The 25143-nt window shown below is 42.4% G+C and overlaps 1 protein-coding gene across 2 annotated transcripts in view; it reads left to right on the top strand.

Moving 5' to 3' along the window:
• The window catches only part of AAMDC (adipogenesis associated Mth938 domain containing), a 39381-nt gene extending 20806 nt beyond the window's left edge, over window positions 1-18575 (top strand). For both annotated transcript variants that reach the window (XM_028516264.2, XM_036028768.1), the window contains exons 3-4: window positions 16824-16919; window positions 18404-18575. In XM_028516264.2, the coding sequence (XP_028372065.1) occupies window positions 16824-16919; window positions 18404-18544 (237 nt within the window). In that variant the 3' untranslated portion in view covers window positions 18545-18575. The remainder of the gene's footprint in view (window positions 1-16823; window positions 16920-18403) is intronic.
• The last annotated feature ends 6568 nt before the right edge of the window (window positions 18576-25143 follow it).

Below are 25143 nucleotides of genomic sequence, written 5' to 3'. Positions count from 1 at the left end.
GTTTCTGTCAATATTACTATAGAAATGAACACACTGCTTCTTTGGTTACTATAAAAAGGACTGAATTGCTTCTTTAAAAAGAGTCTTAGAGGAGCCACAGGCTTCAATGCACAAAAGCCAAGTCCAAGAACCACAGCACGCACAATCAGTCTCAAAAATGTCACAGAAGTGGCATCAAGATACAACTCTCTCAAGGGGGAAGACCCCAAGTTCCTATGGAACCCACACTTTGCCCAGAAGTACAACAAGAAGGGCCTAAAGAAGAGGCAAGCCAACAAAGCCAAGGCCATGAGCACATGTGCCAAGACCCTCATAAAACACATGAAGCTCAAGCTCAAGATCTCAAAGAGAAGCAGCCACAAGCTCAATCGACTTACCTACCCTGCTCACCCCAGCCTTGGGAAATGTGCTGGTTCCTACTTCACCAAGGGTTTCAGGCTCTGCTGGCCAAACTCCAAGGCCAAGGCTAAAACCAAGGCCAAGCTATGGTTGCAGCTCAGGCTCAGGCTCCCAAAAGTGCCCAAGACCCCCACAAAGGCTCCAGAGAAGAGATTTCTGTCTGCTGATGTGAGAACAGGAGGACCAGTGTGACCCTTAGGCTGCAGTTTGCATGGGACTGGTGTCTTCCTGTGCTATTTGTACAGCTGAGGCAGATCTGTCAGTCAAAAAAGTGTCTTAGACATGAAACGCTCTAATTTGTACATCAGTGCTGCTTAATACTCTATTCTTGAGGGAAGTAAGTGCCTGAGAGTGTTTAGGGGAAATCGTATGACTTGGGACCACCACATTTGTTTATGCCATCAACAGATGGAAAAACTCTCTGTCATTATTTTTATGTTCTAAATATATAGTAGTATTAGTTGGGGGTGTTTTTTTTTTAAGTGACAATAGTTTTTCCAGTACTCTATCAGTGGAAATTTCAATGGTGTTAGTGATTTACACTAATAAGTATTTATTATCATGCTTGGAGCTCCAGCTGGAGCAGCTCTAATTCAAGCTGCAATGGCAAGTTGGCTGGGTGGCCTCCACTCTCTATGTCTCTGACACTCCTTGGACCACCACGCTATCCAGGATCTGTTCTTCTCATAGTGGTGTCGCTGGCTACAACCATAAGACCCACTGAGCAAGTACGCGTCAAGGCTTCGCTTGCCGTAGCTACACCAACACCAGTAGGGCATAGAAGTATATTCTGCCCACAGTAAGAGAGCAAGAGGAGTCAGTATATGTGGAGCAATCACCCAGACTATCAAAACGGTCAGTTGCACGTTGGACATCTACCTACGAGTTGTCATGGGCAACTTAAACTCAACTTAGGCCAAACTGACTTCGTTTCCTTTTCCCTACTTCCCACCCCCAAACACCCAGGTACTCACCTAACCTCCACTAATGGTGTCACTGTCCACATGGTCAATCGCAAGAGAAACAGCAGACAGTGTGTACTTCTCCATTCCCCACCCCCACCACATCTAACAGAGTACATTTGTTGATTCCACCTCAGCAAAGTTTGTCAAATTTACGCCCTCCTGCTGCCTCAATTCTGTCACCCCGACTAGGGCATTGATTTCCCTCCTGGCCTTCCTGTCTCTTAGGCCACCTTTTCTCATGTTGATCTCCTGTTGTAATTTCTAAACGATAGTGTTGATCATGTCTCCATTCTGCTTAGGAAACCTCAACAGCTTTTCATAGGCTTCAAAATTAAATAGGATACCATTCAAGGCCCTTTCTTTTTTTTAAAATATATTTTATTGATTATGCTATTACAGTTGTCCCATTCCTCCCCTTCACTCCCCTCCGCCCTGTACACCCCCTCCCACCCACATTCCTCCCTTTAGTTCATGTCCATATGTCATAAGTTCTTTTCCCATACTATTCCCATACTATTCCCATACTATTCTTGTCCTCCCCCTGTCTATTTTCTACCTAACATCTATGCTACTTATTCTCTGTACCTTTTCCCACTCTCTCCTCCTCCCACTCTCCTGTTGCTAACCCTCCATGTGATCTCCATTTCTGTGGTTCTGGTCCTGTTCTAGTTGTTTGCTTAGTTTCTTTTGGTTTTGCTTTAGGTGTGGTTGTTCATATTTGTGACTTTGCTGGTTTTTTACTATACATTTTTTTTAATCTTCTTTTCTTAGATGAGTCCCTTTAACATTTCATAAAATAAGGGCTTGGTGAAGATGAACTCCTTTAACTTGACCTTATGTGAGAAGCATTTTATCTGCCCTTCAATTCTAAATGAAAGCTTTGCTGGATAGAGTAATCTGGAATATAGGTCCTTGTCTTTCATGACTTGGAATACTTATTTCCAGCCCCTTCTTGCCTGTGAGGTCTCTTTTGAGAAATCAGCTGACAGTCTGATGGGAACTCCTTTGTAGGTGACTGTCCCCTTATCTCTTGCTGCTTCTAGGATTCTCTCCTTCGTTTTTACCTTGGCTAATGTAATTATAATGTGCCTTGGTGTGTTTCCTCTTGGGTCCAACTTCTTTGGTACTCTCTGAGCTTCCTGGATTTCCTGGAAGTCTATTTCCTTTGCCAGAATGGGGAAGTTGTCCTTTATTATTTGTTCAAATACATTTTCAATCTGTTGCTCTTCCTCTTCTCCTTCTGGTACCCCTATAATTCGGATGTTGGAATGTTTAAAGATGTCCTGGAGGTTCCTAAGCTTCTCCTCTTTTTTTTGAATTCTTATTTCTCCATTCTTTCCTCTTTGGTTGTTTCTTTCTTCCTTCTGATCCACTCTATTATTTTGAGTCCCAGTTTCCTTCCCATCACTATTGGTTCCCTGTGCATTTTCCTTCATTTCTTTTATGGTAACCTGCATTTTTTCATCTAATTTGTGACCAGAAACAACCAATTCTGTGAGCTTCCTGATCACCAGTGTTTTGAACTGTGCATCTGATAGGTTAGCTATCTCTTGGTCACTCAAAAGGATGAGTTTTGGGGCACCGATTTGTTCTTCTGTTTGAGCTATCTCTCTCTCTTTTTTTGGGCGGGGGGGTCTAGTCGCTTCTGTTATGGTGAGGAGCGGAGCCTTAGGTGTTCACCAGAGCTAGGCACCCCAGTCACTGGGTTGTGAAGTTGTATGTGGGGGCAGGGCCGAGAGGGAACAATGGCGGTAGCTCTGTTCTCCGTGGGCCTTCAGTCCCTTCCCTGCAATCCTGGGTTGCGCACTCTGCCCTGCTCCACAACTGCACCCTCACTGGATCTGCTAGCTGCCCCTTGCATACCCAGGGTCCACCCGCTGCGATCTTGTGCACCCCAGATGCCTTATGCGCTCCCGGTTGCCTTAGGTGCCCAACTCTCCCTGTTCTCTGTGCTCCTACCTGCACCGCAACCTGTGCCCAGCTGCTCGTCTTCGCCCCCTCCCCCCAACCGATCCAGATGAACGGGTCTATTTCAACTTCTGGGCTGTCCAACTTCCATTCAGATAAATTTTCTATCAGTTCTGGGTGTTATTCTGCCTCTAAATTGTTGTTGTTCCAATTTTGGTTGTGTGTGGAGGTACGGTGCATCCACCTATGCCTCCATCTTGGCCAGAAGTCTCAAGGCCCTTTCTTATGATACAGTTCCAACTTATCCTTCCATCCTCATCTCCTGTATTTCAGAACATGCATCTGAAGACCTCCCTATTCCATACCAAACACTTCCTGCCTTCCACACCTACCGTGATCTTTCACTCTGTGCCTCCTGTACCTTTGCTAGCCCCATTTCCCTTTCTTGGCATGGCATGCTCTCCTTCGTACCTATTGAAATCTTCTATATCCTTCGGTTCCTAGCTTTTGTATTATCTCCTCTAAGAAGCACTTTCTCATCATCCTTGTGAGGATGAGCTGCTTACTTCCTTCTCAGTATTCCTGTAATACTTGCTACCTCTATTATAGCACTTAAAACAGACCACCTGTGTTATAATGAGCATGTATTTATCTGTTTTCCACACTAAGTGGTAAACTTCCTAAGGTGAGAACTATGCATTTAGCCTAGAGCCTATAAAGTAGAAGTTCAATACACTTTTGCTGCATGGAATTTGTCATTATAAACATCATTAAATGCACTTCAAAAACATCTTTTGTGGCATTGCCTCTGAGGTAGGTTAATGTTGTGATCCTTTTTTTATCAGTTTAAAAGGGGGAGGGGGAGGTCTCATAGTGATTACAAAATGCAAATATCAAGAAAATGTATTGTCTTCAACTCGTGTCCTTGAAATAATAATTGTTACCACCATCCAAATCTCTACCCATTGTTAAACGACTATGTAACTGCTCAAATATGGCTTTTCCAGGCTCACACAAATAATGTTTTTTGGAACCAAGTTCTGAACCTGAGTCTTACTCTAAAGTCCAGTCTTTTCTACTGTGTCATGCTGTCTTCCCTCATTTCTGTCCTAAAGCAATTACTGTCTTATTAGAGTGTAGTAGACCATCCTGCGTGGCATGGGCCCAGCCCCCAGTAGCAAACATTTACTGCAGAGTAACTTCCTAAAACCCATGCTAAACCTTCCAAGGATGAGTGTAACTGGTTCAACTACTTTTGCCTTTTCATTTGCAAATATCCCTCTTCTGTGATGTGATTAGCAGCATTGGCTCCTTTGTTTTCTGTAAAAGGTAACCACCTAAAGTGAATCTGTGCATGGTAAATGAGGACTATCATGTAATAGGCGGAGAAACCTAATAAAGGCCTGTCATGGCAGAGGCCATGGCTTTTGCTCCCCTTGAGAGAAAAGCCATGCTCGCCCTTTTCCTCCCCCAGACTCGGTAGTCCATGTGAATGTCTCATTTCATCCAGAATGACTCGGACACCGCGGGCTGGTGTCTGCATCATTGGAGAAGAGTCTTCTACTTGGAAACACACACAGGTCACTCATTTACGTACCCTTTTGTTAGGCTGCAAGGGGTCAAGATAGAAGATACCAGACAAGTGTAAAACTAAAAGAAAGCCAAACTGATTAGCAGCTATCCAAAGAGAATTAAAGGACACATGGTAACTTTATCCCAACTTTTAATTTTGGAAAATGTTAACCCTACAACACAGCTGTATGAGTGGTACAGTAACTACCCATTCTCCTTTTTTCTAAGTCCTCAAGTTGTTCACATGTTAGCACATTTGTCTGTTCTCTCTAAACACACACACACACACTCATGCTCACACTCATACATTCACACGCTTCTCCAATCATTTGAGAGTAAATGGCAGATAACATATTTCAGCAATTCTCTCCTAAGGACCTAGCCATTCTCCTACACAGCTACAATGCCATTATCAAAAATGAGGAATCATCACTGATACAATAACATTATCTAATCTACAGTCTATCTTCAAATTTCCTCAAAGTTCCAAAAATATCCTTTATAACTTGTTGGTTTTGTGGTTTTATTCTTACACATAATACAGGCAGTAGGTAGAAGGTGGAACCCAGTTCCCAGAGAACTGTACACCCGACCATCCCGGAGGCTCCTGTGCTCAGGCCAGGGCTGCCTAAGGAAAACAGATGTGCTGTTCCTTTCTGCTTTTGTGTCTGTTTGCTTTTGCTTTTGTTCCGCTTCTAAACCTGGTGGATGTGGACAGCCTATACTGAACTCTTCTGTGCTGAACCTCTCACTCTTTTTTCTTAATTCTGAAAAAATTGGAACATATCTAACAAATTGGGAAAAAATAGAAGAAACAGTCGTATACCATCAACTTAGATTCACCAGTTATTAACATCCTGACACATTTGCATATTTGTCTTTCTGTGGCACTTTCCCAATAATTACTTTTGTTGACTCATTTAAAGTAAGTTGCAGACATCATGACACTTGAACCCTAAATACTCTGACATGTATCTACTAAAACACAGGCATTCTGCTCTAGGCAATCACCATGTTACACTCAGCATCGATGTCACGTTAAATAACATTGTAAGAAACTCAACATTGAAATATTAAGTAACATCTTCTCCAAAGTCAAATTCAATTGTTCCATTAAAATGATATCTTTTATAGCTGGCTTACCTTTCCAGTCCAGGACACAGCCAAGGAACATGAACGCTGTTGTCCTGTTTCTTTAGTGCCTTAATGTAAAACAAGTTCTTTCTATTTTATCTTTAAAAAAATTGTATTTATTAATTTTAAAGAGAGAGAGGTAGAGGGGAAAGAGAGAAGCCTTGATTCATTGTTTCTCTTACTTGTGCATCATTGGCTACTTCTTGGATGTGCTCCAACCAGAGATCAAACCCACAGCCTTAGCGAACCAGGACGATGCTCTGACCAACCAGGTTGCCTTGCCAGGGCCCCACGTATTCCTCTTTTATGACATAGTTTTGAAGTGTCTGGGCCAGTTGTTTGTTCACAATTTAGATTTATCTGAGGTTTTCTGTCTTGATTAGATTCAAGTTAATCATTTTTTGGCAAGAATGCTCCATTCATTGATTGACAACACAGGTGGTTACATCTTCAGTGCATTCTATCCAGAGACACATAAAGTCATTTTGCTCAGTGCCTGATGAGGTTACATTTGATCACAGAGTTAAACTGGTATCCCCCAGATTTCTCCATTGTAAAGGTGCATTATCCCGTTTGTAACCAATGAGTAATCTGTAGAGAAATAATTTGCAACTTTGTGATTATCTTGTTCCCCAGCACCCTTTCATCCAGGGCCTTTAGCATTAACCGTTGATCCTTGCCTGAATTTATTATTACATTAGTGGTTGCAAATGTGATTTTTAAAATAATTCTATCATTTCTTCTACATTCATTAGATGGCTTCTTCTGTGAAAAAGAGCTTTCTCTCTGACACTATCACCATTTTTATTATCACAATGAGCTCATATTTTCCTTTTTTAGTTTAATGTATGCTGTATCTGAATATTTGTGTCCCGCCACCCCAAATTTATATGTTCAAATCCTAGCACCCAAAGGTGATGGTATTAGGAGGGTGAGGCCTTTGGGAGGTGCTTAAGTCGTGAGGGTGGAGTCCTCATGAATGAGATCAGCACATCAGAAAAGAGACTTCTGAAAGATCTCTTCCACCCTGTGAGGGCTCAGTTAGAAGGTGCCAGCTGTGAACCAGAAAGAGGGCCCTCATCAAACAGCCTGCTGGTAACCTTGACCTTGGACTTCCATCCTCTAGAATTGTGAAAAATAAACTTCTGTTGTTTTATAAGCTACCCAGTTTGTGGTATTTTGTTATAACACCCCAAAGAGAATAAGACAATGTTTTAATCTATTGAGGTTGAAATTGTCCCAAATTTAGCCAGTGTCCTTGTGACGTGTTCCCATCATTTTTCTTTATATCACTGTGTTGTTTTCTGTCATAACAAGATTTATTTTTCCTGGGCTCAGCCATTTATCCAAGGAGCCTGGTTCCTTTTAGTGGGAAATAGTATCTAGACAGTAAGAGCTGGGTACTGGGTACTGAGATGTCACTACTTCTAAGCCCCGTCAGTATACAGAGCCAGAAAATGGGTGTGTGTGTGATGAGTTCATAACAATACTTCTAGCTTAATCCAGCCACACCAGAACTTTTTCCTATGTGTTGTCCCACCATCTTCTGGGGCATTTGAATGGAGGAACATATTGCAGCTGTGCCAGAATTCTAACTTAATGGAAGGGAAAAAAGGAGAAAAGCTCATGCCCAATGTCTCAAGGCTCAATTCTAGATGTGGCATCATTTCTTCTGCTCATATTCTGTTGAATTTTTTTTGGGGGGGGGCATTTTCAGCATAATAAAGATAATAATTATAGTGGATCAAAACTCATGAATGTAAGCCCTCACTGGCATAGCTCAGTGGATTGAGCGTGGGCTGTGAACCAAAGCATCGCAGGTTCGATTCCCAGTCAGGGCACATGCCTGGGTTGCAGGCCACGGCCCCCAGCAACCGCACATTGATGTTTCTCTCTCTCTCTTTCTCCCTCCCTTCCCTCTCTAAAAATAAATAAATAAAATCTTTAAAATAAACCTCATGAATGTGTTCTTTTATTATTTCACTTTATTGTTCAATTACAGTTGTCTACATTTTCTCCCCACCCCTGACCCCAACCCCAGCCAAGCCAAACCCCCATATTCCATTGAATTTTCATTGGTTATAGCACAGCCACATGTGCCACACCTGGCTGCAAGGGAGAATGGAAAATGGGGTCTGGCTGGGCTGCTGGAGAAGGGGCAGAGTGGATTCTGAAAGGACTAGCAGTCTGCCACTGTGAGATGTGAGGACCAGTCTGCTAATCGACTTTCGGAAAAGATTTCCACTCTTCTAAATTAATAAGGAAGCACGTTACTAGACCACACATCTATCTGGTCCGTTTTCCATCACCACTTATTCCCCCGTACCCTCTTCCACCTCCACTCACCTTCTCTCCTACAAATCTGTTTTTAATAATTTGATAATTTTATTGTATAAAATCTTTTCCCTTTGTAATCTTCTATATTTTAAACTTGAAAACTTTCATTCTGAAAAGGGGGCTGTAAGCTTCACCAAATTGATTGCCACAGTGGTTTGTGGCCAAAAACCAGATTTCTGCACTGGTAGAGGCGGGAAGATCATTTAAGAGGCTGTTAATTCCAGCCAGCGATAAAGAGAATGTGACTTGGGCAGTGTCCACAAAGGACAGACTCCTGAGGTCCGTTAACCATCACTCACAGAATCTGCTTTTATCTGCAACACAACCAGAAAACAGCATTACTGCGAGCCCTTTATGCTCACTTTATTTTGGCAGAAGGAAATGTTTCCTTGAAAGAGTAATTTAGGAATGTTTTCTTTTCAAATTTGATATAAAATAGGGGGAAATATGCAAGTCTTATAAGATGCCACCCTATTGTTTAGGTGGCATAATGGTTATTAGCTGGGCATTTTCCTAGCAAATAGTAGCCTTCCCCCAAGAAAACACAATAAACTTTTAAAACCTTACCAGGTCGTGTGATGTCAAGCCTCTCGGAAAAAGAGGAACAGAATCAGTGAGGGAAGACAGCCTTGGTGGTTTGCCCTGAGGGAGTGGAAGAAGCAGAGGAGGAGCTGGTGGGGGGTTGCTGACGCCTCGGTAACAGGCCTCTCTCTGCACAAGGCTCTGAGTGATCCCCGCCAACGCCTGGATCCGCAGCCCGTGGGGGTTAGCATTCACTGCTCTCTTTGTGACGCCCTGGGCCTGCAGTGTAGCACACAGCAGCCACATTCGTCACTGGAGATCCATTGATCGGCAAATCTGATGGGCTAGTGCTGTCTCCAGTCTCTGAATCTCCGGGCGATTATGGTTTGAACTCTCTTACCACCTTTTACTCTTCCCCCTCCTCCCCTGTCCCCCGTTTCCAACCCCCGCGCCCAGCTGTGGCCTTGTTTCCTTATACTAGCATGTGAGCTCTGAGAGTCTGGGCATCACGGTGCTTCTCCAAGTAGGTGGTGTTCTTTGTTCAAGGAAGGAATCATTCAGTAATTGAGGTAAATGCATTTACTTAAGGAAGGTGAAGCTCTCCAACCCTAATTTGTTAAGTGCATACCTTGTTCATAGCTCCGGAAAAAAATGTTAGGTTTTTCATATCATCACTGTTTGGCACAGGGTGGTTCTATGATTGATCACAGAACTGTGGAAAGAGGGTGTTTAATCCAATCCTCTTATGTTCTTTAAGGATCAATTATTGTAATCAAGTGAAAAAAATATCCCCTTTTTTGTTATGCCTTTAAAGAATGCACAAACCTAAAAAACTTTATAGAACAAGAATCCCATCTGTCCTAATCTCCTCTGATCTTTGTGGAGAACTGGGAAAGCTGGAGGCAGAGACACCTGGGCACTGGCTCTGCAGTGTCTCAAGATAAGAATGTACTCTTGCCGCTGATGAGCTTGGTTCAGTCTTTGACACGCAGTTGTTCTAACTCAGAACACTGTGACATTCCCTAAAACATAAGCTCATACAGTCTTAGTGTAATTTCCTTAGGAAGATGCTGATGAGGTGTGTCTGAATACAAAAGAGTACTAGTGAGAGAGACTGGCTTTGTTAGCAGCTCTGGAGCACGCACTGACTAAGTGAAGGGTGTCAGCAGCAGTTGCACACCCCACAGGGAGAGAGCAGGCAAAGATGTGCTGCATCTGCTCTGCTTTGTGTAGCCACCTGCCTTCTGTTAAGATTTGTCTCCTTGCCTAAATAGATCAGGAAGTGTGTGGCTGTATGTGCTCCATTCCTGCTTTAGTTTCTTAATTTTATTTACTTTTAAATTTCCTGTTTATTTTCAAATAACCTCAGACTTACAGAAAAGTTACAAGAATAATAACAAAGAATTCTCATTTTGCCCAGATCCAAGTGTTAACACTTTATCATATCTTCTTTATCACCCTTTCCATCATTATATATATTTTTTAAAGATTACTTATTTATTTATTTTTAGAAGGTAAGAGAGAGGGAGAGAAACATCAATGTATGGTGGTCTCTCTAGTGCCCCCTACTGGGGACCTGGCCTGCAATCCAGGCATGTGCCTTGACTGGGAATTGAACTGGCAACCCTTTGGTTTGCAGGCCAGCACTCAATCCACTGAGCCACACCAGCCAGGGCAATATATATAATTTTAACTGTTGCAGATATTATACCCATATACTCCTAAATACCTGCGTGTATTTCCCCCAAACAAGGATGTTGTCTTACACAATTACAATGCAATAAGCAAAACCAGGAAATACACTGATAAAATACTATTACCTAATATGTGGATCTCATTAATATTTCGCCAAATGACCTAATGCAGCTGTCACATTTCCTTGTCATATTAATGGACTCATATAGCTTTATTCTCATTATTTGGAAGACATTAGTTTCTGTGGGATCATACAGTTTTTTCAATTTAACATAAAACATTAGAATCATTCATGTCATCCTGTGTATCAAAATAAATTGTCCTTTTCATTGCGGAGTGGTATTCCATTATTTGGATCATAACATGATGTATTTACTCATTTGCCAGTTGAGGAACATTTGAGTTGTGTTCAGTTTGGGACTGTTACAAATAAAGCTGCTATCAACATTCATGTACAGTTTTGTTGTGTGAATGTGAGTTTTCATTTCTCTGGGATACATACGTGAGAGTGTAATTTCTGAGTCCCAATGTTCAGCTTTGTGAGAAAATGCCAAACTGTTTTCCAGAAGTAGGTCTACATTTATGTTTCCGCTGGCTATGTATGGGAGATCCAGTGTATTTGTATCCTCACCAGCATCCGGTATCTCATTGTATCATTTTAGTCTGTGTTTCCATAGCGACTTACAGAGTATTGTATGAGGTTCTTCATAACCACCCATATATCTTCTTTGGGAAAGTGTTTTTCTTTTCAAATACTTGACTCATTTTTTTAAGCTGTATTGTTTTCACACTGGTGTGGCTCAATGGATTGAGTGCCAGCCTGCAAACCAAAGGGTCGCTGGTTCAATTCCTAGTCAGGGCACATGCCTGGGTTGTGGGCCAGGTCCCCAGTAGGGGGCGTGCGACAGGCAACCGATTGGTAACGTTCCTCTCCCTTTTTCTCCCTCCCTTCTCTTCTCTCTGAAAATAAATGAAAAAAATTTTAAAAATTGCATTTTCTTATTGTTGTGTTTTGAGAGTTCTTCATATATTCTAGATATGTGATGTGCAAATATTTTCTCCCAATCTGTCGATTTTCTTTTCATCCCTCTTCACAGTGGTGGAGGGAACATGCTGTGGTTGAAGAGTGGACAGAGTCCTTTTTGTCCAAAGTACAGAACATGATGAAATGCAATGAGACTGGAGAGGCAGCCAGACACTTACAGACGATGTTAAAGTGTTTGGCATTTGTTCTAAGGGCCATGAGAAGCCGTCAAGTGCTGTTAAGCAGAGGCATAAAATAAATGGTTTTGTGTTTTTAGAAATCCCTCTGCCTGCATTTGAAGAACAGATAATTGGAGTAGGCTGAAGTGATTTTATGGAGACTAGTTAGAAAGTCACTGCAATAGTCCACACACGAAGTGAAAGTAGCTTAAACCAGAGCAACAGCAGTGGCGACTGAGAGGAATGGACAGGTCTAAGAGATAAGAAGGAAATAAATGCCTAGCTGATACTATTATGTCCAGTCCTTGAGGGGAACTGTTTAATATTTCAGCATTATATTTGATACTCAGCTGTAGGGTTTTTTTAGATGTCCTTCATCTAAAGAAGTTTCCCTTCTAGTTTAGCTTGCTGGGAGCCTTTTTAAAATCATAAATACATGGTGAACTTTATTAAATGCTTGTTCTGCATCAATTGAGATGATTATATGCTTTTTCTTCTTTACTGTGGGGAACTACATTGATTTTTTCATGTTGAATTATCCTGGGATTTGCTAATGTTTTGTTAAGGATTTCCACTGAATGCCCCACAGAGAATTCACCAGTGAAGTCAAAGGTGCTGTCTGCAGCAGCTCTTTCCCTGCGCCGCCACGTCAGCTCCAGCTCTGGTCAGAATGCACCCCTCCCACAACCGCTGCCTCGAGGCACACTTCTGCTCACACTTTAGGACTCAGTTAACACACTTCATACCGCTCACCAGTTTTCTTGTGTTTGGCGCGCCTCAATCCACGAGCAAAAATGAAGTATAAACAGTTTCTGCTCTCAGAAGAGTCTCACAAACAATGGGAAGACAAAGAAACAATTCCCAAATGAAAGGAAAGGAGGAAGCCTCAGAAAGAATGCTAAATGAAATAGAGGCAACTCAACTATCAGATACTGAGTTCAAAGCAATGATTGTCAGGAAGTTCAATGAGCTCACAATGAGCTACCAGAAACTACAGGGAAGCTACAATGAGCTCACTGCAAATGATATCAACATGAAAAAGGAAATAGAAGCTATCAACAAGGGCCAAGAGGAAATGAAGAACAGTTTCTGCTGAGAGACTGGATAATGGATGACAATAATGAAGGCTCTCCAGAACCAGAGACAAATCTGTCCAGCCCTTCCCCTGGGGGTGCAAGGAGAGCACCTCGTAAAGATCCACCCAAAAGGTTGTCAGGTGATATGAAGCAGCATGAACCTACGTGTATTCCAGCAAGTGAAAAGAAAAAATTTCCTACGAGAGCCTGTAGAGTTTGTGCCACCCATGGAAAAAGGAGTGAATCTAGATACTTATGTAAATTTTGTTTGGTCCCTCTTCATAGAGGAAAATGTTTTATGTGGTACCATACGTTAAAAAAGTACTAGGAACTTTAATTGTTTAATTAGTTGTTTAATTGTTTTTGTAAAAAAAAGTTATAATTATTGAAAAACAATAAACCTAACCAAAGAGGTAAAAGACCTATATTCAGAAAACTACATAACACTGAGGAGAGAAATCAAGGAGGACACAAACAAATGGAAACATATACCGTGTTCGTGGATTGGAAGAATTAATATCATTAAAATGTCCATACTACCAAAAGCAATCTACACATTCAATGCAATACCGATTAAAGTACCAATGGCATATTTCACAGACATAGAACAAACACTTCAACAATTTATATGGAACCATAAACGACCCCGAATAGCTGCTGCAATTTTGAGAAAGAAGAGTAAAGTAGGAGGAATCACAATACCTGACATTAAACTATACTACAAGATCACTGTAATCAAAACAGCCTGGTACTGGCATAAAAACAGGCACATGGACCAATGGAACAGAACAGAGAGCCCAGAAATAAACCCAAGCCTCTACGGTCAATTAATATTCGACAAAGGAAGCAGCAACATAAAATGGAATAAAAATAGCCTCTTCAACAAATGGTGTTGGGAGAACTGGACAGCTATGTGCAAAAAAATGAAACTCGAGCACCAACTTACACCTTATACAAAAATAGATTCAAGGTGGATAAAAGACTTAAATATAAAGCGTGACACCATTAAAGTCCTAGAAGAGAACGTAGGTAGGAAAATCTCAGATATTTCACGCAGAAACTTTTTTACTGACTTGTCTCCTAGAGCAAGGGACATAAAGGAAAGAATAAACAAATGGGACCTCATCAAAATTAAAAGCTTTTGCACAGCTAAGGAAAACAGTATCAAAATAAAAAGAGAACCAACTGTATGGGAAAACATATTTGCTAATGATACCTCAGACAAGGGTTTAATTTCCAAAATATATAAAGAACTTACGTGACTCCACTCTAAGAAGACAAGTAACCCAATTAAAAAATGGGCAAAGGACTTGAACAGACAATTCTCCAAGGAGGACATACAGAAAATCCAAAGACACATGAAGCAATGTTCAATATCGCTAGCCATCAGAGAGATGCAGATTAAAACCACAATGAGATACCACTTCACACCAGTCAGAATGGCCATCATAAACAAAGCAACAAACAACAAGTGTTGGAGAGGTTGTGGAGAAACGGGGTCCCTAGTGCACTGTTGGTGGGACTGCAGACTGGTACAACCATTATGGAAAGCAGTTTGGAACTTCCTCAGAAAACTAAAAATGGATCTGCCTTTTGACCCAGCAATTCCATTGCTGGGACTCTATCCTAAGAACACTAAAACACCAATACAAAAGAACCTTTGCACCCCGATGTTCATAGCAGCACAATTTACAATAGCTAGGTGCTGGAAGCAACCTAGATGCCCATCAGTAAATGAATGGATCAAAAAACTATGGTACATTTACACAATGGAATTCTATACAGCAGAAAGAAAGAAGGAGCTCATACCCTTTGCAACAGCATGGATGGAGCTGGAAAGCATTATGCTAAGTGAAACAAGCCAGGCAGTGAAAGACAAATACCACATGATATCACCTTTAACAGGAATCTAAACAACAAAACAAAACAAAAGACTAGCAAAATATAACCAAAGACACTGAAATAGGGGATAGTCTGACAGTGGCCAGAGGGGAGAGAAGAGGGAATTTCAGGGGGGAATGGGTAGGGATTACAGGAACAAATTTGGAGGACACATGGACAAAAACCAAGGGTGGGGGGTAATGGGGGGAAGGGGGGAGGGTTGGGTGGAGGGGCTGGAACGGGAGTAGGGGGGAGAAAACTGTACTTGAACAATGATTGAAATAAAAAAAAAAGACTTAAAAAAATAATAAAAAAAAAAGAAAAGAAAAACAACACCTAAAGTGCATTATAATCTGTAGTTATGATGATTTAAATAACATGTAGTTTGTCCAAAAACTTGTGGTCCCTGGCGTATGTCTTAGAGATTTCGATGCAGTACGCAATGTGTTAAGACAGCACATCATCCACGATGGTTGCCCACTCATAGTTACTCGGTCTGGCTTCTGAGACCCTGCACTCTATTCTAATTCATCCTTTTTTTTAACTATTTTGAAACTATTTCCATGTGTTCACTAACCTTACATGACTAAAACTCCTCCAAGGACGCTTTTAGTCCACCTCAGTGCTTCTCAGTGCTTGGTATAGGGCCCGGTGTAGAGTGCTCAGTAAGTGCTTGCCGACTGAATGAAAGAAGAGAATAGTTGTGGCAGGGAAGGCAGGCTTTGTCTTTCCAAGCTTCAGTGCTGAGAGTGTCATCCTTGTGTGGACACATAATAGGTGGAGCCCAGTAGTTGGGTTGGTACTTCCCAAACAATTAACTCCCAGCTCCCCTTTGCAGAAGTGCAAGCAGTTCAGAAGCCACCATCCTTTAATGTTGGATTAATCTTCATTGAACACCTTACCTTAAATATCCCTGGGGGAATCTGGGAAGACTTTACCTAGTGATAGGTAGGTTTTAAATCAACAGAATTTTTCCTGGAGCTATGTGGAAAAGTGTCTTGGAAAAAGGAAATGGTGTGGGAGTCTTATGAAATCTTTCCATGGTCCAAATTTTGGCATGCTGTCCAAGCGCTTTCCTCTCCTACCTCATCTCTTCCTACTCCCTCACCTGTCCATTTCGCTCCCATCACACCCAAGCACCTGTAGTTCTCTAGGTTTTTCTTTCCTCTGAGCCATTGTACATGCTACTCCCTGAACTTGGAATGCCTTTTTCCCTGATTTCCTTTAACTTGGCTAATTCCTGTTTGTCCTTTAGGTATCAGCTTAAATTCCCCTCCTCTAGGAGGCCTTCCCGAGCTACCTGTCCCAACCCCCCTATTAGTACACACAGATCCAGGGAAAAGCTCTGAGACTGAAAATTTACTCCTATAAGCACAGGGCAGAGAGAGACTGAAGAAAGAGGTTGACCACTCCAGTCTGGAAATTAATAGAGTTTATTAAAGGAAACTTACACACAGGGCATGTCACGGGCAGCTGCAAGATGAAATGGATCCACGTGCCCTTGGCAGGGCCAGAGAATTATACAGAACATGGTGGGGTGGGGGCGGGAAGATAGTCATGGGTAATAGTACACAAAGGCTACCTGGTATGGGAAATTCATTTACGTGCTTGACCTGGTCAGGTAACAACTCGTGAACCAGTACATTAGCAGGAGGCAAGAGAGGGGTGCTGATTTATGTTATCAATTATGTTATATTTTGCTTTCAATTGGGATCAGACAGTCTCTAAGGGGCGCTTGCAGAAAGCAGCCTCCATGCTGGCTGGGTCCAGGCTGCGGTGCAGACAGTGGTTGTGTCATGGAACAGTCTCTCCTCCACTCACCCCAGGACTGAATTCAGTGCTCTTTCACTATGTTTCACAGCATTGTGAACTTACTTCCTTGCAGCCCTTGTAGAACCATTTTAATTTCTTTTTAGTCTTTTGTATATTTTTCACTAGATGTAGAGGGCTTCAAGGGCAGCACCATGTCATCTGTTATTCCCTGGGCCCCGAATAAAGCTTGGCACAGAGTAAACCTCTGTGCCAATAAGCATTTCTTCAGTGAATGAATGAATGAGTCCCACAAGAATGCCAATTGCAAAGAAAGATTAAAAGAGCAGGTAGCTGGTATACTTTTTCTTTCCACACCCAGCATTCTCCTGGTGTGCAGCCTGCAGATGTGGAGGAAGTTGTCAAGAAGGGTGTGCAGACCCTTGTGATTGGCCGAGGGATGAGTGAGGCCTTGAAGGTAAGGTATTGGTGAACATGAGTGTCCTGAGGACAGCCGTTGATCTCTTGGCACTTTGGAGATACGTTCTTGTTGCGTGTTCATCTCTTTGTATCATGCACCCTCATCTTGCTCATGAGTTGATGGATGGCCCAGCATAAAATAATGGCTGCATTCTATTCTCCTCGCCAGGGCTGGACTCTCCAGTCTCTACCTAGCCCTGGATTGGTATCGTTTCAAGTGTTTCTCAGAAAGCCCTCAATCTTGGAATTTCCCAGGCTCCACAAGTATCAGCCTTTGGTTCTTTAGAATTTTATAGCACTTCATATTTTTATGGTAGTTTTTATACTACTTTTTCTTTTCTTGGATGCACTGAAGTTATGTCTTCCCCTTTTATGAAAAAAAAGTTTATTTAATTTTACTTACACAAGAGTCAATGCAGAAATGTGGCGGGGCGGGGGGAGTGAAAGGTTACCCTCCCCAGTCTCCACACTTGTGTATACTGCTCCAGTTCTCTGCACATCTACAAATACACACACACTTACACATTCAGATACACGTGAATACACTCATAACCACTCTTACATAAATAGGTCACACTATACATATTGTTCTGCAACTTTTTATTCACTTACATGATTACACTGCGGATAGCTTCTCACCTAAGTGTATAGAGAGGTACCTCATTCTTTATATAGATGTTCTAAAATCCAGCTCCCTACTGATGAAGGTGCCCTTTATTTATTTATACTTTTCAGTTTAACCTAGTTTTTCCCCCATTAAAATAATTCCTATCTATAAAGCTACCATTATTATAATATTGTTCAAACATTTAGAAAAGTAAAGTTGGGCATTTAAAAAAATATTTCAGCCCTGGCTGGCGTAGCTCAGTGGATTGAGCACGGGCTGTGAACCAGTGTCGCAGGTTCGATTCCCAGCCAGGGCACATGCCTGGGTTGCAGGCCATGACCCCCAGCAACCACACATTGATGTTTCTTTCTCTCTCTCTTTCTCCCTCCCTTCCCTCTCCAAAAATAAATAAATAAATAAAATCTTTAAAATATATATATAGTTCAGTGCTTTTCTGAAGAGGCAAGTCTAATTAAAATATACAAATAATATTCGGGACAAGCCAGAGTTGAGAATATCTGATAATAGCTGCCACTATTGAGACACTTTTACACGAGGTCTGTCCAGAAAAAGTCCAGCCATTGTTAATATAACAAGAACAGTTTGCACAACATCAATGTAACCTGGTGCCAAGGAGAGTGGACTGGAATGCGCATGTGTGAACAATGGCGACTTCACTGTACCAGTCAGTGGGAGCAGTAGACACTGCTGAGTGAGCATCTGTACTGTGTGGCCATCACATTCAAAGTGACTGAGCAGGCAGAGCATCAGGTTGTCCCTGTTTAGTTCTGTAGAGTAGTATACTTGCCTTGTGACCGAAAGGAAACACTGGGGGCCTCCCCACACCACTTACTCGTCTTTTTCCTTCTTCCCAGGTGCCCCCATCAACTCTGGAGTACCTCGAGAAACAAGGCATTGACGTGCGGGTCCTCCAGACAGAGCAGGCAGTGAAGGAGTATAATGCCTTGGCTGCCCAAGGTGTCAGGGTGGGAGGGGTCTTCCACTCCACCTGCTGATGGAGCCTTCCGAAAATAAATTACTAAGCAACAATGCCTGTGATTATCACTCTTACCACTCTCCATGCCAGCCTCCCCAAGCATTTTTGAACAGCTGCTCATGCCAGGTCTGAGCTAGGTTGGCTTTGGGATGCATGAATGGCTAAGGCAAGGTCCCTGTCCTTAGTGGGGGAGGGGGGATGCTGAAAATCAGGAGAGGAGATGGACATTTATCAAAGTTTAATAAAGTGGTGTTAGATCAGTATGAGAAAATAAAGGCAAAAATAAAGAAAAAAAATTTTTGAGAAACAAAGAAAAACTTCAGTGCATTAAAATCACATTGTACTTGATGCTTTCGAATGTTTACCCCTCAGGTCAACCAGTGCTTTATATGCCAGGCACTGCTATAGACTGCAGAGAAACATTAAAAGTCTTGTCCTCATGAGGTGAATATTCTAGTGGGGAAAATAAGCAAGCAAATGAATAAATACATAATTACGTAGACTCTGTTATGATGAAGAATAAAGCAGGAAGACAAGGAGTGATTGAACTAGTTCAGTAAGTGGTCAGGGAAAGTCTGTGCAGACGACACGAGCAGAACCTTGAATTCACTCAGAGAGCGCTTCAGTAACAGCAGAAGGAGCTATCCCCAATACTGGGTTTCAGGCAGACTGTCCTGCTAACTAAACCCGAGCCTCTCCAGACAGTCCTCTCTGAGCCTCCGATTCCCTCACTATTAAATGATGGGGCTGGACCAGATGCCCTTTAACAGTCCCTACTGCCATGGATAGTCTTTGTTCTACCAACTGCCAGGTGGCCTTTGTGAAGCCTTAGAATGGAATGACAGAAGTAGAATAAGTTAGGAGCATCACCTTATTTTTCATCCTCCCTCCCACACCTCTTTAAAGAATGATGAGCATGGGCTTTGGTGTCAAATAGACTTGACTTTGAACTGTGGCTTTCTGCCTGCCACTCAGTGGTTGGGCACTTATTTAAGCCTTAGAATTTCACTGTTCTCATCTGTCAAACGGGGCTAATATTAGTACCTGGAGTTACTGTGTTAAATGGGGTAATCCATAGAAAGTCTTAGCGCACTGCCTGGCATGTGGTAAGGATTCAATACATTGAAGCCACTGTTGTCATTATCTATTAGTGGGGCTGCTGGGTAAAGCCAGTTAAGTTTCACTTTTATGGAGCCTAAAGGAACTATCTACTGTGTCTCATTTACTCAGCAATTTTTTATGCCCATTTACTGAGAGTCTCTTACCAATTTTCTTATAACCAGTTATTGCTGGGCCCTGGGGGTACAGAGATTAGTAAATTGGTTTCTACCCTCAGGAGTTAGAGGAAAAGACACACCAAACAACAAAGATAGTGTGTCAATATTATAATAGTTACAAGGATGGACTAACTTACCCTATCACGATAGAGGAAAATTAGGGAAGACATCACTAAGGACATAATACAACCTGAATCTTAAAGAAGATGATGTTCATTTACTCACCAAACAAATATTTGGCAACACTTCAACAAGACAGTTACCAGGCATGGGATCTGTCACAACCATAACCAAACAAAATTGCCCTTGTTGAGGCAGCAACCTCAGAAAAGCTGACTTTAGTTTCCCATAGTCCTATCACTTGACTGGCCCAGTTGGTCATGGACCAAAGGTAAAGGGGGCCAAAGAGCAGCAACTTAAGATGTGGTCCAGAAAGAAAAGATGAACTTAAACCATCATAATGGAAAGCAAAGGGATTTTTCCAAGCTCACCCAGCAATTGGCAGACCCAGATAGAATCCAATGCTGTGTCTTTTTTACAATTTTATTGAGGTATAATTGACATATAACATTGTATTAGTTTCAGGTGTACATCACAATGATTTGATATTGGTATATATTGCAAAATGATTACCACAATAAGCCTAGTTAACTTTGTATAGTTAACTAGTCTTGTCTTTATAGGGCTATTTGCCAACATTTAAATGAGATAATACACATAAAATCCCCAGCTCTCAGGTCTGACGCTCAGTTCCTTCTTTACATCCTTTATGTTTGGAATTAGAATTAGTAGCAGAATAACAGGAGGAAATACACAGCAAAGGATCACAGGGCGACCCACATCCACAAAGAAGGGGGATGAGGATACAAGGCAAGAATTGATATTTATTGAATTTCAAGTCTTACAGCTGGATCTTTATGTGTGTTATTTCATTTGAATGTCCTAGTGGTCCAACAAAGAAGTTGTTACTATCTGCATTAGCATTTTGAGTTTATATTTTAAATTTTAACTGTGAATGGGACGGTGCCCTAAACTTTCTTCATCCTCTGCTTGCCCTGGTTAGTTTTTCTCCATCTAACCAAATACGTGTTCTTACCTGAAATTCCAACACGGAAGTCACCCTTTTAGTTGAAGACACCATCTCTGTACAAGTCCTCTGTTGGAGTGCATGTTACCTGGGTCAGAAGAAACACCAAGACCTGATGCTGTGTCTTAGTCTCTTTGCACCACACGCCTCAGGAGGACCATGGGAGTGACATCCTTGCACACCCACCACCCAGCCTAGAGGTCTGGGGAGGTCCTGTTCAGTCCCATTTCTGCAGCCAGGCATTTGTCAGATGACAGGAACTTTAGAGATACCAGTTTCCATCAGCTCATAAAGGCAGGCACGTACGAGTACATAGCTAGGATGTTTAATAAAATTCAGGCTGCTTTTCTATTGATGCTAATTTTCTTCCTATTTTTGGTTAAATGTAAGGTGAGACAGCTCCAGTGGGCACTGAATTGGGTGTGGGTGTAATCAGTGTTCCTGAGTGAGTTGTCCCATGTTAAAGAGAACAGTACAAATTCTTCTTGGGACAGAAATATCTAGAAGTGAGGTTATTAAATCTTATATAAACCTGCTAATAAATAGTCCCTACTCCTGACCGTGCACTATATAGTCAATGCTGGAAATGTGCAGAACCTGGAGAGAAGCTAGTTTTTCCACTTGACACTATACTTAGTCCAGGTTTTAATTATTAAAGTCTCTGGTTCGATTTGTAGGTTGCACAGTCCTCACTGCCCACACCTAATTTCTTCCTGCTTCAGTGGTTCCTAAGGCAAGAATTCTGCCAAGTGCTAGGCGTGCACCTTTCTTCCCCATAATTCTGTTTGCTGAAGTCAATCATGCAAAGTCAAATATAAAATCCTTTCAGAAACTGGAATGTCAGGGCTGGCTTTTGCAGTTGTGCCATGGTACTAAGTTTGCTCTGGATTCTTACACTCATTCATTCTCTCCTTGCCTGTTGTGTGCCAGGAGCTGTGCTGGGGATGCAACATCGACGTCCTTACTGTTCAGGTGCTCACATATTAGTTCAAAGAAACAAACATATAAAATATGCAGCGATGATGCAGAACTTCCAAGCTGGCATAAACCTACCTGGAGATGTAATTTGTTTGTCTTAGAGTAATTTTAATATTTGCTTTAATAACTAAGTTTTTTAAAAATGGGTTTTTACCTGAAAATTCAGATTTCTGGCTTTCCTGGAAGAACTGGAAGCTCAACTACCACAAGGCCCGCACTTACAAACAACTCAGTGGGGCTGAGGAGAGACTGCCTTCTAACAGAGAACATCCTCTTGGATTCCTCAGTCTCTGTCATTTTCCTGTAAGCCTCTTGACTTCTTTTTTCCAGCCTCCTTTTTGAGGGGTTTGTATTTGTGAATTTGCGATAAATAGTATGCTTGAAGAAGGTCTATGTGGGGAAAAGAAGCAATGCACCAAGCCCACACCAGACACAACAGGTCTGAGAGCACAGGTGGCAAATGCAAGGCCTGTGGGCCGAATCCAGCCTGGCACCTTGTTTCTACCTGGTGGCAGCGCCAAGCTCTCACTTAACTATTAAAGAGTAGTTACATTTATACAGTCCTAAAGTTATATTGGGCCCTTTGAAGGCAACCGTGAGGCTGATGTGGCCCCTGGTGAAAATGAGTTTGACACCCCTGCTAGAATGAGGCTTGGTCCTGGAAAGTGAGAGGGAACCACAAAGGACAACCTGAAGAGCACATTCCAGGGCTCCACAGGTACGAAGGTCTGAGAGAGCACGGCGAGCACAGGAAACAGCTGCAGGTACTTCCCCACAGCTGGGGAAGTACAGAGAAGTGTCTGGGGCCAGGAGTATGCAGCTAGAGACCACACGAGGGCATGAAGATCCTTTAGGAATAACTCAGACTCCTGGGACCAGAAGTGATCCACTTAAAGTGGTTTGAGCAGAGGAATGGTGTGAGACCTGGGTTTTGGGAAGCTCACTCTGACACCTGCGTGAAGAATGGACTGACGGGGCAAAATCCGAGACAAGCTCATCAGGAAGCCAGTGCCGTGCCCGAGAGGTGCTGGTGGCTGCGTCGGGACAGTAACAATAAATATAATGAGGAGGGAACTGAGTCAGGAACACTTCAGGAGGCAGAATCTGAAGGACTTGACAGCTGTTTTTCTGTGAGGGGTGAGGCCAGCAGCAGAGATGCAGTGACACATAGGGTTCTGGCTTTGACTGCTGGGTGCACAGCAGACTGCTGACCCAGACGGAACAACGGACTCCTGTTACGGAAACCAGGGGGCCTGGGTTTCAGCCGTGGCTTCGGCACTTAACTCGGTCTCTCCAGGCTTGCACCTTCTCTTGTGAAATGAAGGCGACACACCAGGGTCATCTTTAGGCTCCCTTCCATCTTTGTCGTGTGTCATTTTTTCACTTCAGTGAGAAAGTGTGCAACCAGATGCAGAACTATCAAGATTCTCATATTTCACACAACCTGAGAATTCAGTGTAAAAGGTATTTAAAAGGTTGAGCCCAACCCTTCATATACTTGAATTCCTTTGCAACAAACTTGTCAGGAGCTTGTTCAACCTCTGCTTGAACACATCCAGCACAAATTCCTTATCTCCTAGTGCAATGAATTCTTACACAGTTTTAAAACACTTATCCTGATGCTAAGCCAAAATCTGCCCCTTAGGATACCTCAACCTTTGGTGGAAAAAGTACTGTATTTTGTGTTTTAAGACCTAAAATCAAGTCCTAGCTTTGTCTCTTAGGAGAGAGACATTACCTCAAAGCCCCAGCATTAGCCACCTGTAAAAGGATTTTATATAACCGAAGAATATTTATAAAAGGAGTACTATATCCGAAAAGGGACCCAACACACTGTTCCCTTAGAAGGCTTTCCACGGCTGTGGCTTAAGGGGCTCGGTCAGCAGCAGGGGCCTTCCTGGGGCTGCCCATGCTCCGACCCAGCAGAACCAGGAGGAGCCTGTGTCCAGGCCACGGTCTCACTCAGCCTGCTTCAGCTCCGTCTTATCTCCAAGGCAGGCACTCTATTCAGAGCATCAACTGTTGTCACACAGGACCCTACTGATGGCACGTCTGAGATGTACAAAACAGACGAGCACACTAGAAAGTAAGCTCCCTGGAGAGGATCCCTCTTCCTTATTCCCTCTATAATGGTTATAACCTCCTGGAGCCAGACTGCCTGGGTTTAAATCCCAGGTCTGATATTTACTAGTTGTGTGACCCAGGCCAAGTTATTTAATTCTCTGAAGTTCAGTTGCCTTTATCAAAGGAAGATAACAGTACTCACTTCACAGGGCAGCTGTGAGGCCTGAATGAATTAACTGGAGTAAAGCGCCGACAACAAGGCTGGGCACATGCGGAAGCGCCTTAAAACCCAAAGTCAAACATGCCTGCGTTCAAATTCCAGCTCCACCTTCGAATCATTATTTTAATAAGATTTCTAAGTACTGAATATGATCAAAATTGACTATATATTCAGATTCTACCAAGCATTATTTAATTAGATCCATTCAATAACCCTTAAGGAAGGTATAACTATCTCTATTTTACAGATTAGGAAACGGAAGCACAGAGGACTGAGGATTGGAAGGCTCTTTTCCATATACCTGCCCTGAGGTGGCGGAGCTCAGGCCTTTGGAATCAAATTAGATTTGAATGAATACAAGCTTAGTACTAGTACCTATACAGCTTTCCTACCAGTGACGTAACTCTAAGTCTCATCTGGCTGTTGTGAGGATCATATACAGGTAAAGAACCCAGCCCTCACCAGTTAGCGTCTCTGGAGGAGCTGCTGTTCCTACACTCCAACTGCACCTTTGACTCACATGTAACCCCAACACTGGACTCATCAGAGATGTAGTGGGAACTGGATCCCTCGATCCCATAATCCTGGTTCTCTTCTAAAATTCAGCCTTTCCCTTCTATTTTGGGTCTAAGGATGGTGGCAGGCAAGATCAAGAATCCCCCTCAGGGATGAAAATGATTCCTTGTTCAGCTATCATTTAGTCCTTGGCCCAGCTAATTGCCCAAGTTATGGCAGGGCCATCTCAGCAAGATAATCTATGTTAGTTCAAGGAACTATCTATGTGAAAAAGTAAAACTGGGAGAGCTGCTTTGGAGTTGGCCCCGGCAAACAGACTGCTGCTTTAAGAAAAAAGACTATGGGGGACTTCCAGTCAAGATGGTGGCATAAGTAAACATGGATCACCTTTTCCCACAACCACGTCAAAATTACAACCAAACAACAGAACCATCATTCAGAACTGTCAGAAATTGAGCTGAATGGAAGTCCTACAA

Source organism: Phyllostomus discolor, chromosome 6, assembly GCF_004126475.2.
Source record: "Phyllostomus discolor isolate MPI-MPIP mPhyDis1 chromosome 6, mPhyDis1.pri.v3, whole genome shotgun sequence".
NCBI classification, from domain to species: domain Eukaryota; kingdom Metazoa; phylum Chordata; class Mammalia; order Chiroptera; family Phyllostomidae; genus Phyllostomus; species Phyllostomus discolor.
This window is presented reverse-complemented; position numbering and strand designations above follow the sequence as displayed.